The following is a 24,761-nucleotide window of genomic DNA, read 5'->3' on the forward strand; positions in this document are numbered from 1 at the left end:
GTCATGGTGAGAACTTCTTTCAGCCCCCCCATACCAAGGGCAACCTTTGTGATGGACGCCTCCCTCAGGGAGGGGACCCTCACCTGGTCTACCACACAGCTCAGGATACCTGAACCCCCAAAAAGGCCAGACTGCATATAAATTTACTGGAACTGAGAGCAATCTGCCTTGTGTTCAAGGCTTCTTTCCCCTCATATGCCCGCTCCATGTACAGATAATGTCAGACAATATAATCATGGTGGGGTATATAAACAGAGGATTAAGATCTTGTCCTTTCTGCCTGGAGGCAGTCAGACTTTGGAACTGGTGTACCAGAAACCACCTTATGATACAGGCCGCATACCTTCCAGATGTTCATAACTCCCTATCAAACAAACTAAGCAGACCACAAATGGCAGATTCACAACACAGTCCTAACCAAGATATGTAGGAAATGGGGTACTCCGCTTTGGGACCTCTTTGTGTCCTAGATGAACAGAAAACTTCCCCTGTATTGTTCCAGGGGAGCCATGGATTGCGATTCCCAGGGTGATGGTCTCCTGGACAGGTAGCCTCAGATACACCTTTCTTTCCATCTGCCTACTATTGCAAGTCGTAGGGAAGATCCATTGTGACAGAACCCCCATCATCCTCCTAGCACCCTGCTGGCCCAGACTATCCTGGTTCATGGAACTTCTAACAATGTCCATACACTCCCGTCAGGATCCTCCCTTTTCCAGATCTCCTAACCCTGGACAGGGGGGAAAAATCAAGCACCCCAGTCTGGGATTACTCCACCTCACGGCCTGGTGTTTGGATGGGCATCAGAAATAGAATGCCCATGTGCCACCCTGGTTTAGGAAATCCTTAACCAAAGTAGAAAGGATTCTCTATTAGAGTCTGTTATCTAGCTAAATAGAGACACTTTTCAGCCTGGGTCCACCTCCACCAACTTTCGCTGAATACCACGAGCATTCCAGAAGGATCGCGGAGCTAGCAGTCATTATGGCAGATCCTCCCTATAAAATGTTTCACAAAGAGAAGGTTTTCCTTACATTATACCCCAAATTTCTTCCCCAAGATTGTTTGTTTGACTTCCACATCTATCGGACAACACCATTACCTATATTTTTCCTCAAAACCCATGCTTCTTCCAAAGACAAGAGACGTCACTCCCTCAACATTAGGCTCACATTGCAGGCAGAATGCCAAACAACCAAACCAATTAGAAAATCTCTGAGACTCTATTGCCATAGCAGAAAGATGATGTGGGCAAGCCATATCCTCCCAGAGGATTTCTAAGTGGGTTTTGGAATGCACATAGAATGCTACAAAATAGCAAATATTCCGCTCCTGGGTGTATTATAGATCACTCCATGCAAGCACATGCTGGCTCCATGGCATCCCTATGTGACGTTCTACTGCAGGACATTTGCAGGGCAGCATCTTGGAATTCTGTTGACATGTTCATAACACACTACACTCTAGACCAAGCAGCAATTGCAGATGCAGCCGTAGGAAGGGCATAACTACAAGCAATTCTGCTGCCACCTTCCTTGCACCTTTCTCTAGTCTGAGCACTGCTTGCCAGTCACCCATGAGTGAAATGTAAATAGGGACCACACATCGCAAAAAATGTCCAGCTACAGTAAGTAACCTCTATTTCTTCCTCAAGTGATGGTCCCTATGTGTATTCCACACATGGGTGACTGGCAAGCAGTGTTCAGACTGGAGGAGGGTGTGAGAAGGCGGCACAGAGATGTTTGTAGTGCTTCCTTTCCTATGGCTATGTCTGTAGTTGCTGCTTTCCATCCTCCATCCCTTCTGCTTCAGATCTGGTTGGATTGCAGTAAGAGGAGGAACTGGAGAGGCATTGATCCACACTGCCTTTTATTCCTTGGTTGGGAGCGCAAGGGGAGCTACTGCACAAGTGCAGGTCAATTGACACTGCTTTGAAGAATTTCCAGATTTGAGCACATGGCGCACATGCATACTCACATGTGGAATACAGATAGGGACCACATATCTCAAAGAACCTACAGTTACAGTAAGTAACCTCCATTTTGACTGAGTGCATGATCATGAATTGGTGGATAGGCTTATATGTATTTGCAATTACAGATGGTGTCAGGGAACGGTATTGTCAATAGAAATAACCTTGATTTCTTATTGCACTTTCCTTTTTTTAATAAGTTGCATTGTGTGTGGTATGTGTATGGTTATATTTTTTAAAAGCCCAATATAAATTTCATGCTTGGAAAATGATTGCATTAAATTCACAGAACAGTATTCAGGAAATGGTATGATTATTCTTTGTGTTGCAGTTAATTATTGATACGCCAACCAGTCCAGTAACAAGTGGACTTCCACTTTTCTTTGTCATCACTGTAACAGCTATCAAACAGGTGAGAGTTTCTTTGGGGGAAGCGGGGAAGTGAAACTGAAGAGTGTATGAAAATGTAATTTTTTTTTTTTTTAAAAAACAACTGCCAATGTTACTTTTGTTTGTTCTTAGGGATTCATGGGAAGGGTTATCCTTTCTTTGAGGGCTTTGCTTTTATTTTGAGGGCTTTACTTTTTATTTGCCTCTGTTTTAAGTAGAATTTTATTGGTTGTTAAATGATGCTGGCTTTCATTTATTCAACAGAACTTTCAAAATTATTTTGTAATGTTAGTTTGTACTTTGTGTAACTGTGTTCTGAAGAGTAGTTTATACAGTTGTGTCTATTAAAAGTAGCCAGATGTTTGTTTTTAGTTCCTAAATATTTATTCACCTACCTATTCAAAAAAATTAAAATATGTGGAGGAAGAATTACAGCAGTAGGTTATGGGAAAAAATTGTTGCTCTTATTGGTGAGGAAATTTCCAACATACATTTGTTGTGATATGTATAGACAACCTTTATAGCATCCACAAGATGGACTTTTAATGGATCACATTAATTTTTACTCAAACTATTAACAGTTTATAACTAGATTTAATGGATACTATATAATAATGCTTCAAGTATATTTAAAAATTATCTATAAAACTAAAATAATAAAATTCAAGTAAGTCAATACTTGCCATATCAATGTAGCTTGGAAGATCCTAATAAAGGTTCCCCTAATCTAAGTAAAATAATACTATAATATTATGGAACTGTGTCAGCCTTCCCTTTCTCTTTTGTATATTTTAAATTAATATTGCCATAGAGAGTGGATTACAGCAGTTTGTCACTCTGTGACCCCAGTACTGCAATGGTATCTGCTAGAGTGGATTGGTACATGTATCTAGAATCCCAGTAAAATCAGTGGGGACCCTACACAGAATATATGCTATGACTTATCTGTGTAAGAATTTCGTATCTTCAATTACACTGGCTCAGCCTGTTCCCATTCAGACTCCAGTCTGCATTCTGCCATAGATCAGGACACCAACAGTTTCATTCAAACAATAGAGAGAGAAGAGAGTAAAGAAGTGTTGTGATAATTGGGCTTACAAATTTACCCTAATTGTGAGCTCTATTGTGAAAAGTGAGTAAAAGTTCATAAAATGTTACAATAACCTAGAACAACAAATGTTGCTGGGAAAAGGTGCGAAAGAGAGATCAATTGAATTAATCCGAACAAAAAGGCCTACTGACATAATTCAAGGACTGAGTTAAAAATCATGTCTGGTAAACAAGAAAAATGTTGGACCAGAAATCAATTTAACCAGAATTGGCGTATAGGAAATTAGGCTTAATTAGTGGATAAAATAGTGAAGGGAAGAGCTATTTTACCAATTACTATCTTTTGGGGTCCTCAGAAAGACTTTGGAGGAGAATTAGCGGTAGTGGGCTGCCAACAACCGCTGACTAAGAGACAGAAGATCAGGAAATGGGTGAGCTTTACCATCATAGCTGTCACCTACTCCATTTCCTGAGACCTCAGGATCCACTGTAACACAGTTGGGCCTTCATCTTGACCCCGAGAGAAGTCCTGACCAAGTCAGGCCAGAGAGAGGGACCAAAATGACATCACCCCCTCTATTGAGACTGACTAAATCCCAGCCATCACCTGGGATGTGAGACTTCCTTCTGCCTCTCTGCACATTGTTTTTTTTCCTTCCCTACCTTATTTCTTCTATCTAATAAGAATCTGGGTTAGCTGGCTAAAACTGTGTTTTATGGCACTGCTATAACCCTGTGACCAGAAGGAGGCAGCTAAAAGCAATGCCCTAAACAGTCCTAGTACAAGTTTGTCAAGTCTTGGAGTAGCTAATAAGACAATATGCCATGCTTTTGTTTTTTCAGCAGTGAGGTGCAAGTTAAAGTCAACATGAGACAGAAGCCTGCATTTTCTGTCTTTTTATAGTTTTTTTTCTCTCCCCTTTTGAGTGTGTGTTTGTTTTGTCTTCTAAGAAACAGAATCAGACTTTAACACCACAACCACCACCACCACCTCCAGACCATCTCAACTAACTTCTTCTCTTTTCCCCAAAAGGGCCGTTATTACCACTTTAATACCTCTAAGACACTGTCAGATGGGGATGGTGCGTTTTGGTGGGATGTCTTTCTTAAAACTTTCTCCAGCAAAAGGGAAAGAGAACAAAAAATGTTGTTAAAACGAAAGCCCTACTTAATACTTCACATTTCAAAACTTTAACTGTTTCCTTCTTTTCTGCATCTTTATTAGAAGGTTAAAAAAAAGGTAATGTGTTTGTCATGGTACTAAGCAGGCTAAGATCTCGGTCTACCTAACCTTATTTAACACTGTTTAATATTGGACAGTGACAGGACCATGTTGACACCTTTAATTCTTTGGGCCAATATATTCCATCTAACATGATACAACAGAGGGTACAATTGTTTGAGACTCTGTATTAACACTTTCTGCTCAAAATTGTGTGATGCTATCTGCTAAGTGCCAGGAGTCAACACTCTTCGTACAGAAATTAGCCAGTTATTTTTCTGAACTTCTTCAAACACAAGTATTCTTTGCTCAGAGAAAGAAGTTGAGGAGATTATAGGACATCGAGAGATTCATATGTCAGCCTTCAGTTCAAAACTTCTTGGCTTGCAATGGGGCCTCTCTATTCCAATATTCCATGCCAACATTTGGGCTTGCCCCAATTGTGATCTCTAGAAAGAAAGTAACTTCAGTTGTGTCGTGCTGGGATAACTGGCTACCACAGTAGTTGTTTCAAGTCATGTGGCAGTGATGAATGCAGAGAATACTTATTCTACAAATTTCTCGTTCATTAGTTGTAAAAGAAATTACAAACAGCAGCGTTTTCAGTCCTTCACACTGCATGACTGACCGTACTCTGCAGTCACAGTCAGTATTTGCTGACACTAGGTGGTTGTGGGGAGCACAGCAGCTAGCTTCTTACGGGTGGCTTTTCCGCTCTAAGATTTGGGGGATTATTTTTAACACTCCGTTGTGGTTTGACCACACTCAGAGACTGGATTATTACAAAGTGTTCCCCATAACACGACACTTGTATCTCCTTGTGACTACCCTCAGAAGCTACAGCTGGTGTGGACTTTTGTGGGCCGCTTGTATACCCATGTGAGCTGCTGGGAGCATGTTACACAGGGCTCCAAAGGCTACATTGGTTCCCTATTCATTTCTGGGTGCAATTCAAAATGGTGATATTGTTCTCTTAGGCAAGGAGTTTCAAACATGCCTAAGGAAACTAAAAGTAAAACTCCCATTGAATTACAATGAAATTTTAAATCCCAGCCTTTAAACCCACTGTTTTTTAGGCTCTGTGTGTCTGGGGAATCACCTGCAGTAGAACCTCAGAGTTACTAACACCTCAGGAATGGAGGTTGTTCATAACTCTGAAACATTCATAACTCCAAACAGAACATTATGGTTGTTCTTTCAAAAGTTTACAACTGAACATTCACTTAATACAGCTTTGAAACTTTACTATTGTGGCAAATTACCAGCACTACTATGATGGGTCCCGCGCTCTCTCTTCTTGTGGGGGGAGTTCAGGGCTCCATTTCTCACCCCAGATCTGGGGTATTAACTGTCCCACTAGTATCCCAGAGAAGGGGAGTGGAGAGGGAGGGACTCAGGCCCGCCCTCTACTCCGGGTCCCAGCCCAGGGGCCCTAGGGATCGCAGCAAACTACTGGAACTAGTGATTCCTTTCCCTGGGCTACTTCCCTCTCCGGCCCTTCAGCTTCTGGGGCTTCCTGCCCTTTCTCTGCTTGGACCAGGTTTCTCCCAACCCCTTGTGTCTGTGGAGTCCCTCTGCTCTGCACAAGCCAGGTTTCCCTTTACCTAGGGTCTTGGTCTTCTGGCCCACCACAGCACTTCTCCAAACTCTCCTCTGCTTCCCTTCAAGCTGCTCTCTGCTCCAATACCAAACCACTCTGCTTCAAGTCCTCCAACTGTCTGATTGGAGCCAGGGGGGTTTTATCAGGTGACTGGCTTCAAGTGCTCTAATTGGCTTCAGGTGTGCCAATTAATCTATAGCAACCTCTCTTCCCTCTACAGGGAATAAGGCTCTCATCATCCTGGGGCTTACATATCTCTCCTCTATCACCCTCATGCTGCCCTCTGGGCATGCTGTATCACACTATATAGAAGAAAAATGCTGCTTTTCACCGTCTTAATTTAAATGAAACAAGCACAGAAACCGTTTCCTTATCTTGTCAAATCTTTTTTTTTAAACTTTATTTTTAATCATTTACATTTAACACAGTACTGTACTGTATTTGCTTTTTTTTCTCTCTCTCTGCTGCTACCTGATTGCATACTTCTGGTTCCAAATGAGGTGTGTGGTTGACCAGTCAACCTCATAACTCTGAGGTTCTACTGTGTTTCTTTAACACAACAATTGAGATTAGCTGATTGGAATTTCTGACGACTAGGGCAGGATGTTTTAAATTGATGGCCATAGACTCTGGAATTTGCTTTTCCTGCTGGTCTAACAAAGCCTGTGGAGTATGACCTTCAGTGGATCTAAAGGTCATCTGGCCTTTTCTCATTCATTAGTTAGTAAAGAAATTACAAACAGCAGCATTTTGATTGCTCCCATTGCTGGGGTATATTTGTGTCTTCAGCTGGATTTTGGAGTTATCTTTTCATATTTGGTTGACATGTAAAATTGCTTTTTAATTTGTGTGTATGCTCCTGCACACATGTAATGGGTGCATTTCTAAAAATAAAAAAAAAATAAATACAGCCACAGAAAATCCTTTATAAGCTTGAAGTTACCCTTTCTCATAAAAAGAATGGAAAATCTGTGGGGTGAAATGTCACTTGATATTGTTAGCAGCTGTTGTTGCATCTTCCAGTTGTCATTAATCATAAGCAATATGCTGAATTCTGCCCCTGGATATATGGCACCTATTGCTTGTGTCTAGGAATTTCCAGGGAATTTAAAGCAAAAGAGCTGCTTAGGTCAGCTCTCTGTTTAAATATCAGTTCTAGCATCTGATCTTCTTGTGTATATTAGGGGCTTCCGTGGAATTAATGCAAGAGAGATTTTGGGAGGATGGGAAGTAGGAGGAACTTTGACCTCCCCAAAAAAGGATCCATTTATTTTTTTTAAAAAACTAATAAAATAGTAAAACTAATTTTTTAAATTTTATAATATGGCTATACAGATTTGAAAGCAGAGTTATCATTGTATTGCTGAGATCCTCAACCATATTTATATGTGTTCCTCTCTAATGTAACCTTATAAATTGGTGAAATAATGCATCAACCAAAATAAGCATCATCAAGGTCACTTTCTCAAAACTTATTCTGGAGGGTTGGTATATTGTGTACACCAAATAATAGTTCAGTGTAATCAGAAAACAAACAGGGAAACTCCCCAGTTTGTAGTTCATTCCAGCCCTGTAATCGCTTCATGTTGAGCCCAACCTTACCAAATGCATTCTGCACACTTTGTCTCCTGAGTAGCCACCCTTATAGGAGACCCCTCAGAGCGCTTGGGCAAGGAGTGGTGGAAATTGAGCTGGAGTTTACCCATTATTCACAAGAGACCAAGAAGTGGCTCTGCATTTTTTCACAAAGCCTACTCACACCATCAGATTATCTTCACTTATGTTATTTAAGCACATCTGATTTGCTAAATACTAAACTATTGAAGATTTTAGTGATACGCTTTACTTTTTATTATCATTTTGTAATCGAAAATTCTTTAACTATTTTTGTAAGAAAGCTTTGATCTACAACTGCAATGTAAAGTGTGGCTAGCTGCATTTCCTTAACTTTATTCCATTCCACTTCACTTTTTTCTAGGGTTATGAAGATTGGCTTCGACATAAAGCAGACAATGCAATGAACCAGTGCCCTGTTCATTTCATTCAGCATGGCAAACTGGTTAGAAAGCAAAGCCGAAAATTAAGAGTAAGTAACAACTAACACAGGGTGTTTTTTTAGGGATCAGGCTGATCTCTCCCCGCTTTCCCCACTTGCAAAACAAATTAGACAAAAATGTAGAGCACTCAAGATCACAGTATTCACTACATCAATATGGAAAATAAAAGTTTAGAAAAATATTTTAAAACGATTAAATCTGAATAAAATATTGTTAAAAGCTATAGCATTTCCTTCCTCATCCTTGCTTTGCTAGGTTCTCCCCTATTAATTCCCTATGCTGGGTTGTCTCTCTACCCTCCTTGGTCCTTTCATTATCTCCTTCTTAACTTCCAGCCCTTCACTCGTGGTTTTTCTTCTGTTTTCATCTCTCTCTCTCTCTCTCTCTCTCTCTCTAGGAAAGTAAAAATGATTAGCAAGATATCTCTCTTAATCCAGTTTTGATGCAAAATTCATTGACTAATTCCTCTCCTTCCAAAGAGGACACAGCCCAATCAGAATACAATCCTCGCTTTGTACCTTTTCAGCATCATAAAGCCTCTCCTTTAGATTTCTACCTTTGTACCTGCACCCCTGATATTTTGGGGATTATTTTCAGAAACTAATGTCTGTAAATTCTCATAAGCAAAGCAACTTGCCTACCTGGTTTTAATTTTCAGAATGTCAACAGTTTGAAACAATTGATGGGCATCTCTTTGGAATACCTGGTTTTTTTTTCCCTGGTGCCTCTTACTTTGCCAGAATTGTCTTGTCAGAGCTCTTGGCAAAATTCCTTGTGACCCTTCCATTTGGTGTTCTGATCTCTTCACTAGCCTAGTATTTTTTTTTTAAGACCATTTATCCTTATCACACAGTTCGTTTGGGTCTCTTCATCTTTCCCTTTTCAAACAAGCAGCTGTAGCTCTAGTGCCAGTCAGGTATTCTTAAATCCTCACAGTCAAAAAAAAATTACTCTTGCTACCATTTTCAGTATAAATATAATTCACTGTTTGTTTGTTGTAAACATAAGCACATTTAATTCTGGTGGTGCGAGTTCTGTAGTTGCTGCATTGGAGTGTTGCTTTTTTTAAGACTTCTGAAAACATGCTCTATACCTTGTCCCTCTCAGATTTTGGAAGCACTTCAGATTTTTAAACCTTGGGAGGAGTGCTATAGCTATCTTTAGAAATCTCACATTGGTAGCTTCTTTGCGTTTTGTCATATCTGCGATGAAAGTGTTCTTAAAATGACCAGCATGTGCTAGGTCATCATCCGAGACTACTATAACATGAACTATGTGGCAGAATGCTGGTAAAACAGAGCAGGAGACGTACAATTCTCCCCTAAGGAGTTGAGTCACAAATTTAATTAACGCATTGTTTTTTCAACTAGCAATATCAGCAGGGAAGCATGTCCTCTGGAATGGTGGTCGAAGCATGAAGGGGCATACAAATGTTTAGCATATCTGGCATTTAAATACCTTGCAGTGCTGGTTACAAAAGTGCCACGTGAACGCCTATTCTCATTTTCAGGTGACATTGTATATAAGAAGGTGGCAGCATTATCTCCTGTAAATGTGAACAAACTTGTTCGTCATAGTGATTGGCTGAACAAGAAGTAGGACTGAGTGGACTTGTAGGCTCTAAAGTTTTACACTGTTTTATTTTTGAGTGCAGTTATGTAACAAAAAAAATCTACATTTGTAAATTGCACTTTCACGATAAAGAGATTGCACTACAGTACTTGTATGAGGTGAATTGAAAAATACTATTATCATTTTTATAGTGCAAATATTTAAAATAAAAAATAACAATATAAAGTGAGCACTGTACACTTTGTATTCGTGTTGTAATTAAAATAAATACATTTGAAAATGTAGAAAAAAATCCAAAAATATTTAATAAATTTCAGTGGATATTCTATTGTTTAAGAGTGTGATTAATACTGAGATTAATCACGATTAATTTTTTTGAGTTAATCGCGTAAGTTAACGGCGATTAATCGACAGCCCTAATTTTTATTGTTCCTTAACTGTTTGGTGAAAATCGATGTTATTACTCCTTTGTCTTCTAGGTAGTAGACTTCTGCAACTTTCTTGTCATAAGAGGTCTGTGACCAATGTGCTTTACATGTTCTTAATATTCCTTCTTTTCACAGTTCACTCCGTGCCTTTATATGACTGTGTGTTTGTATCAAAGAGCTTGTTTAGGCTAGTTCCTTAATTTTGCAGCCTAATGACTGTATCATAAATCTAGGACATACATATTTAATACTAACTGTATTCACTTTAATAATGATTCAGCCCAAATCAAAAAGAACAGTAGAAAAATTAGTAGTTTGTAGTACACTAATTGAAATTTTGCTCAACATAAGTATAAACAAAAGAAAAAAGTTACTAAAAGGGAAAGTCCTCTTTTCGCCAGTGCACTGGTAAATGAAATCAGAGGTGCACTTAACAATTTTGGTTAACAGGCTTCCTGTTGCTGAGCTTTATTTTTACCTTTCTAACTCTTGTGTTTTCCCTTCTTGAATTAATACTAGGATAAGTTTAATTATTAATCATTCACATTTTGGCAGGTTCTTATTACAGGTTGCTCAGTTTCCTAGATCAACTCAAGTTTTTTGTATGCTATGGATTGCAGAGTGAACCCTTGCTAGAATCAATACATTTTATTTGTAGTCTGCGACTCTTGGAACTCAAGAAACCAATCTTTATGAATTTCCTGCATACATTCTCTTTATGATTTTAAAATACCTTCAGTGGCAAGCTGGAACCCTATAGAAAAAGTGTCAGTGTGGATTATGCTCATTCATTCCTGAGTTTTACTGCTTGAATCCTCAGCAGGCAAGCTTGTCAGTGACTACTCAAAAGGGTTCATGGTTTTGAAGCAGCAGATTGGGTCCAAAAACTACTGACAAAAAAGTCTAAGAAATCTATTTTAGAGACCCTTTGGATGCATTGAAGACAAAGAAAGGAGGAGGCAACAGAGACCATAGCCATATGGTCAGACACACACACAAACAAAATGGAGGATACAAGGATTCTAGATTTATTACGCCTTGGCACCAACATATAAATTAGTGTGATACACCTCAATACTCGGCAGATACAGAAGTTGGGTAGGCAGCTGAGCTAATTCATTTGGAATTCCTTCCATAATCTGGGAAATGTAAAAATACATTTTATGAAGTACTACCTAAACTGTCTTGATTTTTACTTTTATACTTACTTGGTCCTTGTCAATTACCAAAATATTTGTGTATCGTTAGAATTGCTCACCTCCTAAAAGTTTGTTTTGGTGATGTCAAAATTCAGTCTTTACTGTCATAATTTTCTGTTATGAAATTCATTGTGACCACACTAAATCCTTCTGACAAGAGGAAAGATTAACTAGAAAACTATTTAGACAAGGACATCTTAACATGATAAAGTAGGCAACCCAAGAAATCCACACTAGTCGAATGTTTAGCTCGTCAAAATTCCAAAATTTATTTTTTTTATATTTTTCATTGAACCTTTGATATTTTTACAGCCCCCTGACTAAATTCTTACAATTTTTTGACCTTCTTTGACCTGCTGTACTTAAATTTGAGTATAAAATTATATATCAGAAGCTGCCTCTATGGGGGGAAAAAATCTTTAAAATAATCTTTGACTGTGGGAGCTGGTTTGTTGAACGATAGCACTCTATAAGAAGCCTATAGTCTTGTTGACAAGGTCTATGAAAGTATCAGTTATGGTTACAGAAATCTGAATTAATTTACTGGACACCAATATGGATGGGAGATGAGATGAACTTTTCATGAAAACTTTTGCTAAAAATTTCTTTCAATTAAAAAAAACCGAACTTCAAATTTTTTCAACCAGCTCAATATCAACAGCCAGTGATACTGGGTCACCCCCAGTTTCGGCATAGAGTCAGACTCCAGAGTCACACTTCTGACTTGGCTCATTGTGTAACCCGGGGTTGGCAACCTTCCTCACGCGGTCCATCGGGGTAATCCACTGGCAGGCCACGAGACATTTGGTTTATGTTGACCATCCACAGGCATGGCCCCAACAGCTCCCAGTGGCTGTGGTTCATCGTTCCTAGCCAATGGGTGCTGTGGGTGGCTGTACTTGCAGATTGTCAACGTAAACTAAATGTCTTGCGGCCCGCCAGCAGATTACCCTGATGGGTCGTGTGCTGAAGGTTGCCGACCTCTGGTGTAACCTATCTGTGCCTCAGTGTTTTTATCTGTAAAATAGGGATAATACCATACATGTGTATATCTAAAAGGGATGTTGTAAGGCTTAATAAAATAATCTGCCCTTTGAGGATCTCAAAGTACTTTTGAGATCCTCAGAGGATAGATACTATCCCAGTGCTAAGTATTATTTATTGTCTTACAGGATGTAGTACTTCTTTTGAGAATTGTATCTGCAGTTCCTTAGTCTTGTGATGAAATCTCAGCCCTATTAAAGTCAATGAAAATTTTTCCATAGACTTCGATGGAAGAAGGATTTCATCCTTGGAATCTGATCTTTGGGCTATTTAACTAATGATAAACATGTTTTCTTTTCTATTTTTTTTAGGTTGGAGACATTGTGATGGTAAAAGAAGATGAAACATTCCCATGTGACTTAATATTTCTGTCAAGCAGCAGAAGGGATGGAACATGTTTTGTTACAACAGCTAGTTTGGATGGTGAATCTAGTCATAAAGTAATAAAATACTATATTTTTTTATTTTAAAAATGCTATTACAAACTTTTTTGCATACAATGCACAGTAACATCCTATATAATAGTGTAAACAAAATATTGGTTTGTGTGATTTTTTTTTTTCATTTAAGCTATCATTAACTTACTTCTGTACCATTGAGCCATTTTATGAGGAATTTCCTAACTGGTGCTTGCTTATGTGTACTTGCACTTTTGTATGCGCCCAACATGGGCACTCAGAGGTGAAGCACAAGCTAGTGTTGTGCATGTGTATACATACGTGCAATACTGATTTGTGCAGGATTGGGGGCACTGAGGCATGCACCTATTATGTAAAAGGTTAATAGGTAAAAGGTTAAGAGAAAGCAAAAATATTTCACTTAAAAATTTGGGCTGCTTAGATTAGAGGAAAAGAGAGTTCATACTGCAAAGAAAACTGAATCAATCTGTGAGTTATGACAGGCAGAGGAAAATTCCATATCTATATTTGGAAGTGCATATTTTTTAACAAGAATCAGGATTACGTGGCTCTTGACAGTCTAGCACAAAATATGAAAAATTTACCTACTTCATGGCCCTTCTTTTAATTACATACATAACTTGGTCACCGCATGTGTTTTGGCTTATTATTTTTGTTACACCTTTTTCATTCATTCTAGACTTACCGTGCTGTTCAAGATACAAAGGCATTTCATAATGAACAAGATATCGATGCACTGCACGCTACCATTGAATGTGAACAACCTCAGCCTGACCTTTATAAGTAAGAAAATGACTTGTATTTTTATAGCTTTAGTATATGCTACCAAGGAATCCTGTAAACAAACTATAAAATAATGTAATTATTAAAGGGATGCTATCAATTCAAACTTAGCCCAAAATTTAATTTAAGACAATTAAATAAAAATCCAGTGAAGTGGCTGATTTTTGTAAACAAATGGTCTCCTACAGTATTTGAAACCTAAGCATTGCAATCTAAGAAGATCAAAGTGAAACTGATTTTCATTGTCCCAAGCAGACAGGCAATTCAAAGGCAAGTAAGGAGCATAAATAGTGACATGTAAATTGGATTTTTAAAAAATCTTTCTTCTATATTTTTAGATGTTCAAAACATGGGCTAAGAAATGTGTGTTTGCAACCTCACAATCCCTCAATTTTTTACTTAGTTGTTCTAGTTGCGTATAGTTAGTACTCTTAACTAAGCTAACTAATACTAAGTGTTTTCCCTGGTGATGCCCTCACCAAGGTTCAAACGTTGTCCATCGTGCAGAGGGGTGATTCCTAAATGGTTTGTAATTGTATGTATGGACGATCATTTGGCAGCCCTGCAAATGTCCAGTATTGAGATGTCACTTAAGAACGCCATTGACGTAGCTTGTGCTCTCGTAGAAAGGCTGCCTAGCCCTTCACACAGTCCACGTACAACACAAGTAGATGAGGCAAAGCATGACAGGGTTTAGTCTAGAAGGATAGATGTCATCTGATGTCTAACCTGTGAAGGTGCTGCTCTTCCAGGGATGAATGTGGCTTAGGAAATAAAACAGGTAAATATACCACCTGGTTCAAATGAAACTGAGAGACTTCTCTAGACATAAATGTTGATTACAGCTGCAATGTCGCTTAGTCTTTGGACAACTGCGTATAAGGAGGCTCTGCCATCAAAGCCTGTAATTCTCAGACTCTCCTTGCAGATGTTATCACCACCAGGAATGCTGTCCTTTTGACACAAGGAAAGGAAAGTGACAAAATGACTGACAGGCTCGACCAGAGGTCCCATCAGAGCTGCTGAGACTGTATTAAGATCCCAAAAAGGAACTGGTTCTTGCCCTGGCAGATGGAGATGAAAAATTCCTTTTAAGAATCTTGTTACCACTGGAAAATACTGCTCTCCCGTGAATAGGTAGATGAAACCTTGAGATCATTTCCAGATGCACCTTCCATGAGCTAAGCATAAGGCCCCATGACTGAGGATGCAGCAAGTTCTCCAAGATGTCCTGGATGCAAGCCAGCATCAGCTGAATTCCATGGGCCAAGGTCACATTGAAAACCACTTCCATTTTGCCTAATAGGCTATTCTGGTATTGAGTAGGACCTGTCAAGCAGCTGGCAAACATTGCTCTTCCTCTTCATTCAATTACTGAGCAGCCTTGCAGTGAGATGCAGGGAGCTGAGCGCAGGATACAAATTGAAACTGTGATTCTGTGTGAGTGGGTTAGGATGGAGAGAAAAAGATATGGGAGGCTGAATGACAACATGAGAAGATCAGAAAACCAACACTGCCTCCTTGGTCATGCCAGGGCAATGAGGATGAGCTTGACCCAATCCACTTTCGGCTTGAGGATGACTTGTGGAATGATAGGATCAGAGGTAAAGCATAGAGGAGTGTTGATTGCCACCTGATTTGGAAGGTGTTGATCAGAGAGGCTGGACTGAGGGCCCCCTCTGTAACCCCCAAGATCAGACTCCAGGCTCCCTTATAATGGCCTGCCTACATTTGTAACTCAATCCTCAATTTGTCTGGTTTTGGTAGGTTAAAGGGGTTTGCCTGCCCCAGAGGAATTGCCAGGGTTTTACCAGAGGGTTTCTCTCTGACCTTTGGAGGACTCCCCAAAACAGACTAGATCTGTTAACCCCCAGGAGGACCCGGATACAGCCTTCCGCTGAAAGGATTTACACTCAGATAGTAATCCTTCAAAAACAAAAGTAACCTTTATTTAATGCAATATTTCCTAATACAATAACTCTAAAACACATAATAATATTAGGAAAACATGGCAGATCTAAAACATATACTAAAGAAATAAACCACATGTTTTCTTAACAAAGGTATAAAATTCTGTTAGCACAGATGCACATTAAAGTATGCAAAATTGCAATATCCTACAATTGGAAAACAGCTTTAAGTGATTGCATTCTATATGGGATGGCCAGTCACACAGAGGAGGCTGACAGCAAGTTCTTAAACATTAAAACTATACATATAACAACAAAGTATACATACACAATCATCCAGCTTTAACATCCCATACATACACATTTACATATTACCTTATATGTATATTGGAGTCATTATGCTTTCTACTTTGATATCTTCCCCCTTCCCTCTGACTGTTCCTTCTGTTCTGTCAAAATGGCATTGTTATTGCTGCTGTTTTTCCACCGCTTACTGATACATAATGATTTAGCTTTTTTAGTGGACTTCCTTCTCTCCCGTTTCTATCCGCTATGATTCTTTTTTCCCACACAGATACAGGTACTTTTCCACTTTCACAGACAAACTAACTAAAGCCTCTCAGCTCCTTGCCTTATATACAGATTTTGATCTGTTCTGATTGGTTGTTTCTTCAATCCCTATCATTATCAGCCGATCAGCTTTGAGCCCTCTCTCTGTCAATCAAAGTTGGACCTGATTGAAAACCTGCGCTTTAAAGATGGACCTGTTTGAAGACCTGTGTTCTGCCTAATTGACCCCACTCTTCAGGTTTCTGGAGTGACCTTTATTTCACCCCAACCAGCCTTCTTGCTGCTATTGGCTGAATCGTTCTAAGGCCTCCATTTTGGTTTTCACAGCTTTGGTTTCTTGCGACCACCATCTTGCTTTCTCTAGCTGTAACTGCTTAAAACTTTCTTTATTAACGATCTAAATCCTTATAATTACCAAATATATATATATATACACACACACACTTATATGTACCTTAACATTATGTTTCACTGTCACCAGTCCAATTTCACTAATTTACATAAACCCCAAATTCGATCTTTCTCTCCTTCAGCTAATGGTGACAGATCAGTACTATTGATGCTGGACAGTGCCTCAGTGCTGATCAGTGTTTGCAGCACACAGAGAAGCTGGAAAATCCTTTGTATCACCTTGAGAGTAGAAGAGACAGCATTTCCTGTTTTCTCTTGTAATGAATAGGTTGATTGTCAGGCTGCCCCCAAGCTGTGAAGTTGATTTGCAGAATACTGGGCTTCATAGACCACTTGTGACTCAGGTTAAAATTCCTGCTGAAATGGTCCATGAGATGGTTCTGGGCTCCAGGCGAGTTATCAGCTATCAGAGTGATACTCTACTTGATGTAGAACTGCCACAGCCTGGTTGCCTCTTCGCAGAACACTCTGGAGTGTGTTCCCTGTCGCCTGCTCAAATAATACACAGCAATGGTAATGTCGCTAAGTATGTGAACCACTGAGCCTCTGGTGTGGTCTAGAAAAATGTGACATGCATTATGATGTTGATATGCCGTGGAGCATCCTGCTCCGATCACAGATGCTGAACATTCAGTGGAACCAGATGTGTTCCCCAACCTATCAGAGAGGTGTTGGTGACCACAGTCCTGGTTATTAAGAGCCAGACAAAGGGAATGCCCTGACATACATTCCTTTGAACCATCCATCACTGGAAGGAGCCCAGGATCAACAAAGGGAGGCAGACTAAGGGGCGACGGGTTGAAGAGTAAACTGTCCTGAGCCACATTTGAAGAGGAAGAAGGCAAATTGAACCACCTGAGTGTGATATAAGAGCCTCAGACATGTGCAAACTGTCTTGGAAGGCTGAAACTGTAGACCCCAAAACAAAAGTGACAAGTGGTCTGAGAATCGTCAGTTGTCAAAAAAACCTCTCAAATGTGTAGAGTCTATTAGGGCCTTAGTGAACTCAATTTTCTGAATGGTGACAAATGTTGACTTCCCACTGTTTAGGATGAGACTCAGATGGTCAAGCAAGCACAGCGTAATGGATACATGAGAATATTTTCTCTGGACCTGTCCCTTAGTAACCAGTTGTCAAGATACAGGAAGACATGGGTTCCCTTGTTCCTGAGGTCTGCCATCAGCATGATCATACATTTGGTTAAAAACCCAGGGACAGAAGACAGACTGAAGGGGAGGACTATGTATTGAAAATGATGGTTTGCCACAATGAACTAGAGGAATCTTCTGTGGCTTGGGAGGATCACCACATGAAAATAAGCATCCTGAAGGTCCAGAGCAGCAAACCAGTCATTGAGTCAACCCAGGAGGATAGTTGACAGGGTTAGCATTCAGAGCTTCATGTATCCTATATATATGATAAAGCTGCACAGGTCAAAAGTAGATCTGCCCCTCCTTTTGGATTTGGGAACCAGAAAGAACCAGAAATAAAAACCTTGACGCTGGTGCACCAGAGGAATTTCTTCCACTGCTCCCAGAACCAGTAGAGATTGGACCTGCTCAAGGAGCAGTATCCTGTGAGAGGAATCCCTGAAGAGAGACTGGGAGGGAGTGTGGGGAGGAAAGGTGAAGAGGAACTGGATAGCGTAGCCTGATCTGACAATTCTTAGGAACCAGCTGTGGGTGGTAATCAGGCCCCAAACATTGAGAAAGCAGGCCCCAAATGGTGGGGGGGGGAGGGGGAGAAGAAAAACAGGGAAACGAGATAATTGAAGTCCCAACTGGAAAAAGGAGTCACACTTGATGCTTGGGGGTGCTGGCATAGGTCACGTTGACTGGCAGAACCCAGAGCTGGAATGCCCCCATTTGGGACATATGTCCTTTTCTAGGTAGTACTGCTGACTCAGGGGAGAGGAAGATTGCCCAAAGGGGTGTTGAGGGCAGTGCTGCTGCTGGCACTGTTGCTGGGTGCTGTAATGGCACATTTTGGCCACCAGCATAAACACCCCCAAGGAACATAGAGTAGCGCTAGAATCCTTGAAGGAGTGCAAAGGTTCATCGGTTTTGTCTGAAAAAGCACCCGACTGTTGAAGGGCAAATCTTCTATTGCCTGCTGCACCGCAGGAGAAATACCCAAACTGTGCAGCCAGGATGCCCTTCTCATGGTCACGGCTGAAGTCATCACTCTGGCCAAAGTGTCGGCCACGTCAAGCACACACTGCAGTGACATCTTCGCTACCAAGCAGCCTTTGGTAATAATCACTCGAAATTTCTCCTTGGAGGCTTCAGGCAGGTGGTTTGTAAACTTAGACGTAGCTGTCCAATTTACAAGTTGTACTTGGACAACAATTCCTGCTGGTTATCAAACAACATTGGCAGGGAAGAGGAGTTATAGATCTTTCTACCATTTAGTCCAGTCATTTAGAGTCCTTGTCCTGAGGAGTGGACTTAAATTTGCCCTGCTGGGCTGTGTTTCTCCCAGCGGTTATGACCAGGGATATGGGGTAAAGTGGAAGTAAAACCCCTCAAATCCCAGCGTCGGGACAAAGTAGCATTCCCCTCGGTGGCACCAAAGCTGGCGTGCTCCAAAGAACCTTTCCAGGTTCCAGGTGCGCATCATTAATGGGGAGAGTCACTCTCCATGGGGTCTAGCAAATTACAGATGTTCTCCTGCAAGAACTCCCTCTGGATGCTCAAGGAAGCAGCCACACATCACAGGGGGTCCTTGAAGGCCTTGAAATCCTCAGGCATTAAAGGAGAGCTGGGCATCACTGAATTTGTTCAGGGACAATGAAGAGACCGTTAACTGTGCCAGTGATGGGTCATGGACCTGGATGGGACAACTCTGGAGGCTTCATATGGGGAAGGACAACCCCAGCCACTGAAGTGCCCATTGATGTTGCCTGGGAGTGGATTGAGAAGGACAGCCTCCACGATTGAGGAGCATCCCACAGATTCTATGGAGGCTACAGAGCATAAGGATAAAGCATTGGTGGCCAGTCGGCACCAGGCCAGAATGCTGAACTCAGTACCAATGCTGCTCGGTGAACAGTCCTGGATATGGGCCAGGCGATGGAGAGCGGAAGAGGACCCTGACCTGGATGCCGAGGAAACTTGGGTTTCAGGGCATAAAGGTGGAGCCAGCCCAGGAGGCACAAGCAACCGGCCTGACTTGTCTGTCACCCATAGCGAGGGAAGGACTGGTACAATGGTGGAAACGGCACAGCCACCACAGAGTATGCCTCGGTTCTCTCTGGTGCTGGGAGTGGTGTCAGTACGAAGTCAGCGGTGGTACCAATGCTGCTGATGGTGCTGAGGTGGAGGGCAGGGAATGCTGCCACAGTAACACTGGCACCACAAAGGAGTTTCCCAGTGTCAAGGAGATCCCTTGTGCTGAGCCCAGCAATGGCCTCACTTCCACAGTCTGCGGTGCCCGTACACCTGAAGGTTCAGCTGCCCATCCAGGCAGTGAGGCTGAGGATGCCATAACCCTGGTGAAGTCCTGGACCAATGGTGAGCTTGGGATGGAAAGGCAAAGGAGGTCTGCCACCTTCTGATATGCCGCTAGTGTGGAAACAACCAGTGCCGGCATCGCCGTCAATACTAGACTCAACAGGTGCCCCAGGACTGGAACTGGAGTCAGTGGTATGGGGTCTCCCACACCCCTGCACAGGACTGGGGAGCAGTTGGAAGGACCTGCTTCTTCCCGCGTGCTGGGGTGGCAATAGCCATACTCTTCCTGGAAGAGGAAGAAGAGTCTCCACAAGGTCTGGAGCGATCTTGATTGGTCTTGACACCTTTTCTTTGGCGCACTCAATGCGGAGTGTTTTCTTCACCTCTTTGGAGAGGGGCCAGTTCCAGAGTGTAAGTCAGTACCACTCACCAAGGTTGAGGGCGACTTCCAATCCTCTATAGGCCTTGGTGCTGAGACAGACTTCCTGGCCTGCTTGAGAAGATGCTGCTTTAGGAAAAGGTGTCTAAGCTAACTAACATTAATATTAAGGGTACTAACTAACTATATGCAACTAGAACAATTAAGTCAAAAACCAAGGAATTGTGAGTTTAAGAACTACACACAGTTCTGACTCTGGCCACGGTTAGTAAGAAGGAACTGAGCAGAGGCAGAGGCAGTGTCACCTCATTATAGCCGGGGAAGGGGCTATGGCCATGAGGCACAAGCGCCGATTGCTACAGGTACTGCTAGGCAAAATTGTTCGGCTCTGGTGTGCTGGGCGTGCACACATCTAAATGAAATACACAGCTGCATCACTTCTCGAAGAACTATAGTTTTGGTAGGTAACCGTATCTTTCAGGAATTGAAAATGAATGAAGAAATGTGCTCTAATTAGAAGGTCTGCAAGTAACCTTAGAACCACATTCGCCTTTGTTACACACAAAATTTGTATTGACTCACTGTTATAACTGATGTCTTCAAATGCTGGCTTATAAAAGTGAAGTTTATAAAAAGTTTAATATGTTTCAAATAATCCAAATTTTCAGGCTTCCTTCTCTATTATTTTTATTATATGTTGTCCATATAACATTTAATGAACTTTTATAGCATACAGAGCCTTCATAGAGAATTTTAAAAATAATCTTCATCTTAATGTATTTTTGCAAGTTTTTTTACAAGTGAGATGCTGTCTCTCTATATAAAATTTCAGATCGTCATAATACAGATTTTTAAAATGTTTTATAAATACTTCTCAAGTTGTATTTGCGTATGTTCTATATAAAATAACTTAATATCTGGGATTGATACTAAAGTACTTTTCCTCTTACAGATTTGTTGGTCGAATAAATGTTTACCAGGATAGGAATGAACCTATTGCAAGGTAAATCAGAGAGAGGGTTTTTAACGTACAATACATAGGTTTCTTTTGTCCCTGAATATGTAGTGATCCTGAGGGAGAAGTATGTTGTCTTGATTTTACAGTAGAAATTTTTATTTTAAAAGTTTACAAAATTCAATTTTGTGTATAGCGAATATTTTATGCTTCATGTATTCAATCATCTTTTTTATATTACATTTTGTTTTTAATATTAGGTTTGTGATCTGTTTTGATGGTACTTTGTGGTTGTCTGTATCATAGATGTCTGAATGTAAGGTTAATAATTGATTTAGTGCATTTATATAGTGTTGTTTACAATCCCAAATTGCTTTGCATGCACAGAATATAGATATTTCAGGTATTGCTTACTCAAATAGCTTCATTCTGTTCTACTTGTATTGTTCTACATAGGTTCTTACACTGCCCTTCTCACTGTAGGATTTCGTTACTTTCCAGTAACGTCTGTCATATGTAGTTCATTCTTTCTTGTCTTCTCTGCAGGGGAAGAATTGTGTGTGCAGCTTAGTGTTTTTTGTTTTGATAGGGGTTTGCAGGGGGGGTGGGGTGTTGTTTGTTTTAAATATACGTATTGCTTTATTTGTTAGAGAAGGCAAGTCAAAGAAGTACAGCTTGCTCATGGAATAGAAGGTGATGGTACTGAGTTAATTCCTCAGTCCGTCTCCTGCACAGACAAACTTCACCCATACGGTAGAAAGTTCCATTCTGCCTGAGGAATGGAGTTGTCAACCATGGTCCTAATCTAAGGAGGTTTTAGATATACTGGGCCTAGGCCATTGAGCACCTTGAAGATCAGGACCTTAACCTTGAACATGACTCAGTATTCTGAGGAACCAGGGAGAATAGGAGTCATATACTCTTATCCTTCATATTTCAGTACATTGCAAACAATATGCAGGGTGAACAACTGAGGGCTGTGATCCTGCCTCATAGACAGAGTGCTGTCAGAGTCCACAAGATTCCACATAGGCAGACAGATTGCTTTTCAGGATAGGGGTCTAACATTGCAGACAACACTGAGCAGTCACAAATTTAGTGTTTCTTATAATAACAAGACTTTGTGAAATATAAAATGAAAATTTTCAGAGAGAGAGAGACTTAACTCGCCACTGGTGTGAAACGTGGCATCATATAATTGTGCACAGCAATACCACTCAACACTTTGGAACAGGAAGTGAAGAAATTTTCAATTGAAACTATTGGAGAAACTTGGAGAAACAAAACATATTGGCAGTGCATCTTCTCCTGTTCTGTCTGGTAAGAGCCCATATACACAGCATTCATTTTCCACCGATCAATTTATCGGTGGAATATAAGCTCCAATTTGCCCACTTCCTCTCAATTTGTTGTCTCCTGCATGTTGGAAGCAAGGAAGAGCAATTGTCTCTTTTTCTGTATACTTTCTTATTTGTTATAATTCTTGTTCAAGAAAAGAGAATGAAGAACCACAGAATCAAAGCTATAGAGGAGAAGTAAAGATGAACAAAGCAGCACAAAGAGGCACCATTCCTCCTGTCTGCACTGTCAAGAAGATTTCCCATCCTGTAGGTGCTTCTGTCCAGATCTCAACCCAAAGAGAACAAAAGCTTTTCCTTTTGTGGCTACTTGCAGAAGCCCAGCAACCAAGGAGCCAGCCAGAGCTCTTTCTCAGAGTGGCTTCTGTTAAGCCTTCTTTTTAACCTCTGTAAGTGACTGCAGGTTGTCGGTTCTCTGTATCAGTGAGCCCAGTGGATGAGGGGAATTTCTGCTATTCCAGATCTTCCTGGCCCTCCTTGCTTAGTTTGTGGCTCCATCAGGATACCTGTGTACCTCATTAGCTGTAAGTGCTTGCACAGGTCTAACTGATAAAATCTGAAAACAGGATTGCACAGGTATATCTGAGAAGCCTAATTACAGGCAGCAGAGCAAACCATTGCAACTTGAGCAGATTTGAAATGCAAATTAGTGAGACAGTGAATTATAGAACCCTACAATGCCATTTTTACAAAGGTGTTTCAGTACATACAGTGCTGTAAGACCAAGGCCTGTCCTTCACTTATGACCCCATTTTACCTTTTGGTTGCTTTGGGGGATAATCCCTTCAAACATAGCATGGATTCCAAGGCAGACTCTGGCCTTCCCCACCACTCTGGGCTCATTTCCATCTTCAGAGGTTCCCACTCCTTTAGTGGCATTGGCCTTTTCCCCCTCATTCTATCTGTCAAGGAATCAGTCCTATGTGGTACTTCCTCCTCTCTGCATACAATGGGTCTGAGGTATGTACTGCACCACCCCCATTCTTGCCATGATACTTGCCTCTTGAACTCAGACTTCTTTTGAGTCTAGAAAATGATTCTTTCCCTGTAGTCTCAATACCAACATGCTGGAGCTTTGGGTTATCATTTGTGACCTGGAGCACACCCTGCCTCCACACCTCTCCTGAACCATGTGGGGTTGAGGAAGAGGAAAAACTCCTGGGTGGAGCCAACCAAACAGTCACCCTCAAGCAAACTCAGGTAGCTCCTGAAGGCACTGTTGGCTACTTTCTACAGTTCTTAGGCGGGTCATTCTCTCCCCTGAGCTGACTGGTTATTTGCTTTAATCCCTTTACGCATAATCTCTTCACCTCAGTTTAACTCTACCTGCCTTCCATTTTTTTCTTGTCTCTGTTCCTTCCTTCGATATCTTCTGTCCTTTACATTTAGCTAATCCTTTCCCACCAGGACACCTCACCTGCCCCCTCCCCGCCACAATAAAGCCAAATCATGGAACTAGCTTGATGTTTGCAAATGAAAACTCAGTTCACTCTGCTTGCATGTTATTGCTATTCCCCTATCCTTTTTTGTCTGTTTAGATTATAAAATCCTTTGGGACAAGGACTGCCTCTTGCTCTCTGTATACAGTGCTTAGCACATTGGGGCCCTAGGGACTACATAATGCAAATAACAACAAAACTACAGTAAAAAGGAACACATAGCTCCGTGTTCCTTCCTTTCCCACTTGTCCCATCTGTGTTTGGACATAGCCTTTCCCTGCCTCCCTCAGAACAGTCTCTCTCTTAGGCCAGGGGAGCTCCTGTCCAGGACATTGGGAAAGTGGCGCCTGCACCTCAAGTCTTCCAGGAGGTGTGCCGGCAGCTGAGTCCAAAACAGTCAATTGGCTTGACTCCAGCAAGACAGCCACACTAACCGCATTTTGGAAAATACTTCTGTCCCGAAACGATGGGGAAGATACATTGGCCTGAGATTGAAATAAGGAACTGGGATATTGTTTCCCTGTCCTAATAGTGTTCTGTAAAGCTGCAA

General features: G+C 41.0%; 1 protein-coding gene across 7 annotated transcripts in view; it reads left to right on the forward strand.

Moving 5' to 3' along the window:
• The window catches only part of ATP11A (ATPase phospholipid transporting 11A), a 220,891-nt gene that overhangs the window by 124,569 nt on the left and 71,561 nt on the right, over positions 1 to 24,761 (forward strand). For 4 of the 7 annotated variants that reach the window (XM_073350104.2, XM_078853635.1, XM_073350124.2 and 1 more), the window contains 6 exons: positions 2,304 to 2,384; positions 3,769 to 3,843; positions 8,213 to 8,320; positions 12,846 to 12,974; positions 13,633 to 13,736; positions 21,412 to 21,462. In XM_073350104.2, the coding sequence (XP_073206205.1) occupies positions 2,304 to 2,384; positions 3,769 to 3,843; positions 8,213 to 8,320; positions 12,846 to 12,974; positions 13,633 to 13,736; positions 21,412 to 21,462 (548 nt within the window). The remainder of the gene's footprint in view (positions 1 to 2,303; positions 2,385 to 3,768; positions 3,844 to 8,212; positions 8,321 to 12,845; positions 12,975 to 13,632; positions 13,737 to 21,411; positions 21,463 to 24,761) is intronic. The other 3 variants (XM_073350114.2, XM_073350141.2, XM_073350151.2) reach the window with 1 other exon arrangement.

Source organism: Lepidochelys kempii, chromosome 1, assembly GCF_965140285.1.
Source record: "Lepidochelys kempii isolate rLepKem1 chromosome 1, rLepKem1.hap1, whole genome shotgun sequence".
Classification (NCBI taxonomy): domain Eukaryota; kingdom Metazoa; phylum Chordata; order Testudines; family Cheloniidae; genus Lepidochelys; species Lepidochelys kempii.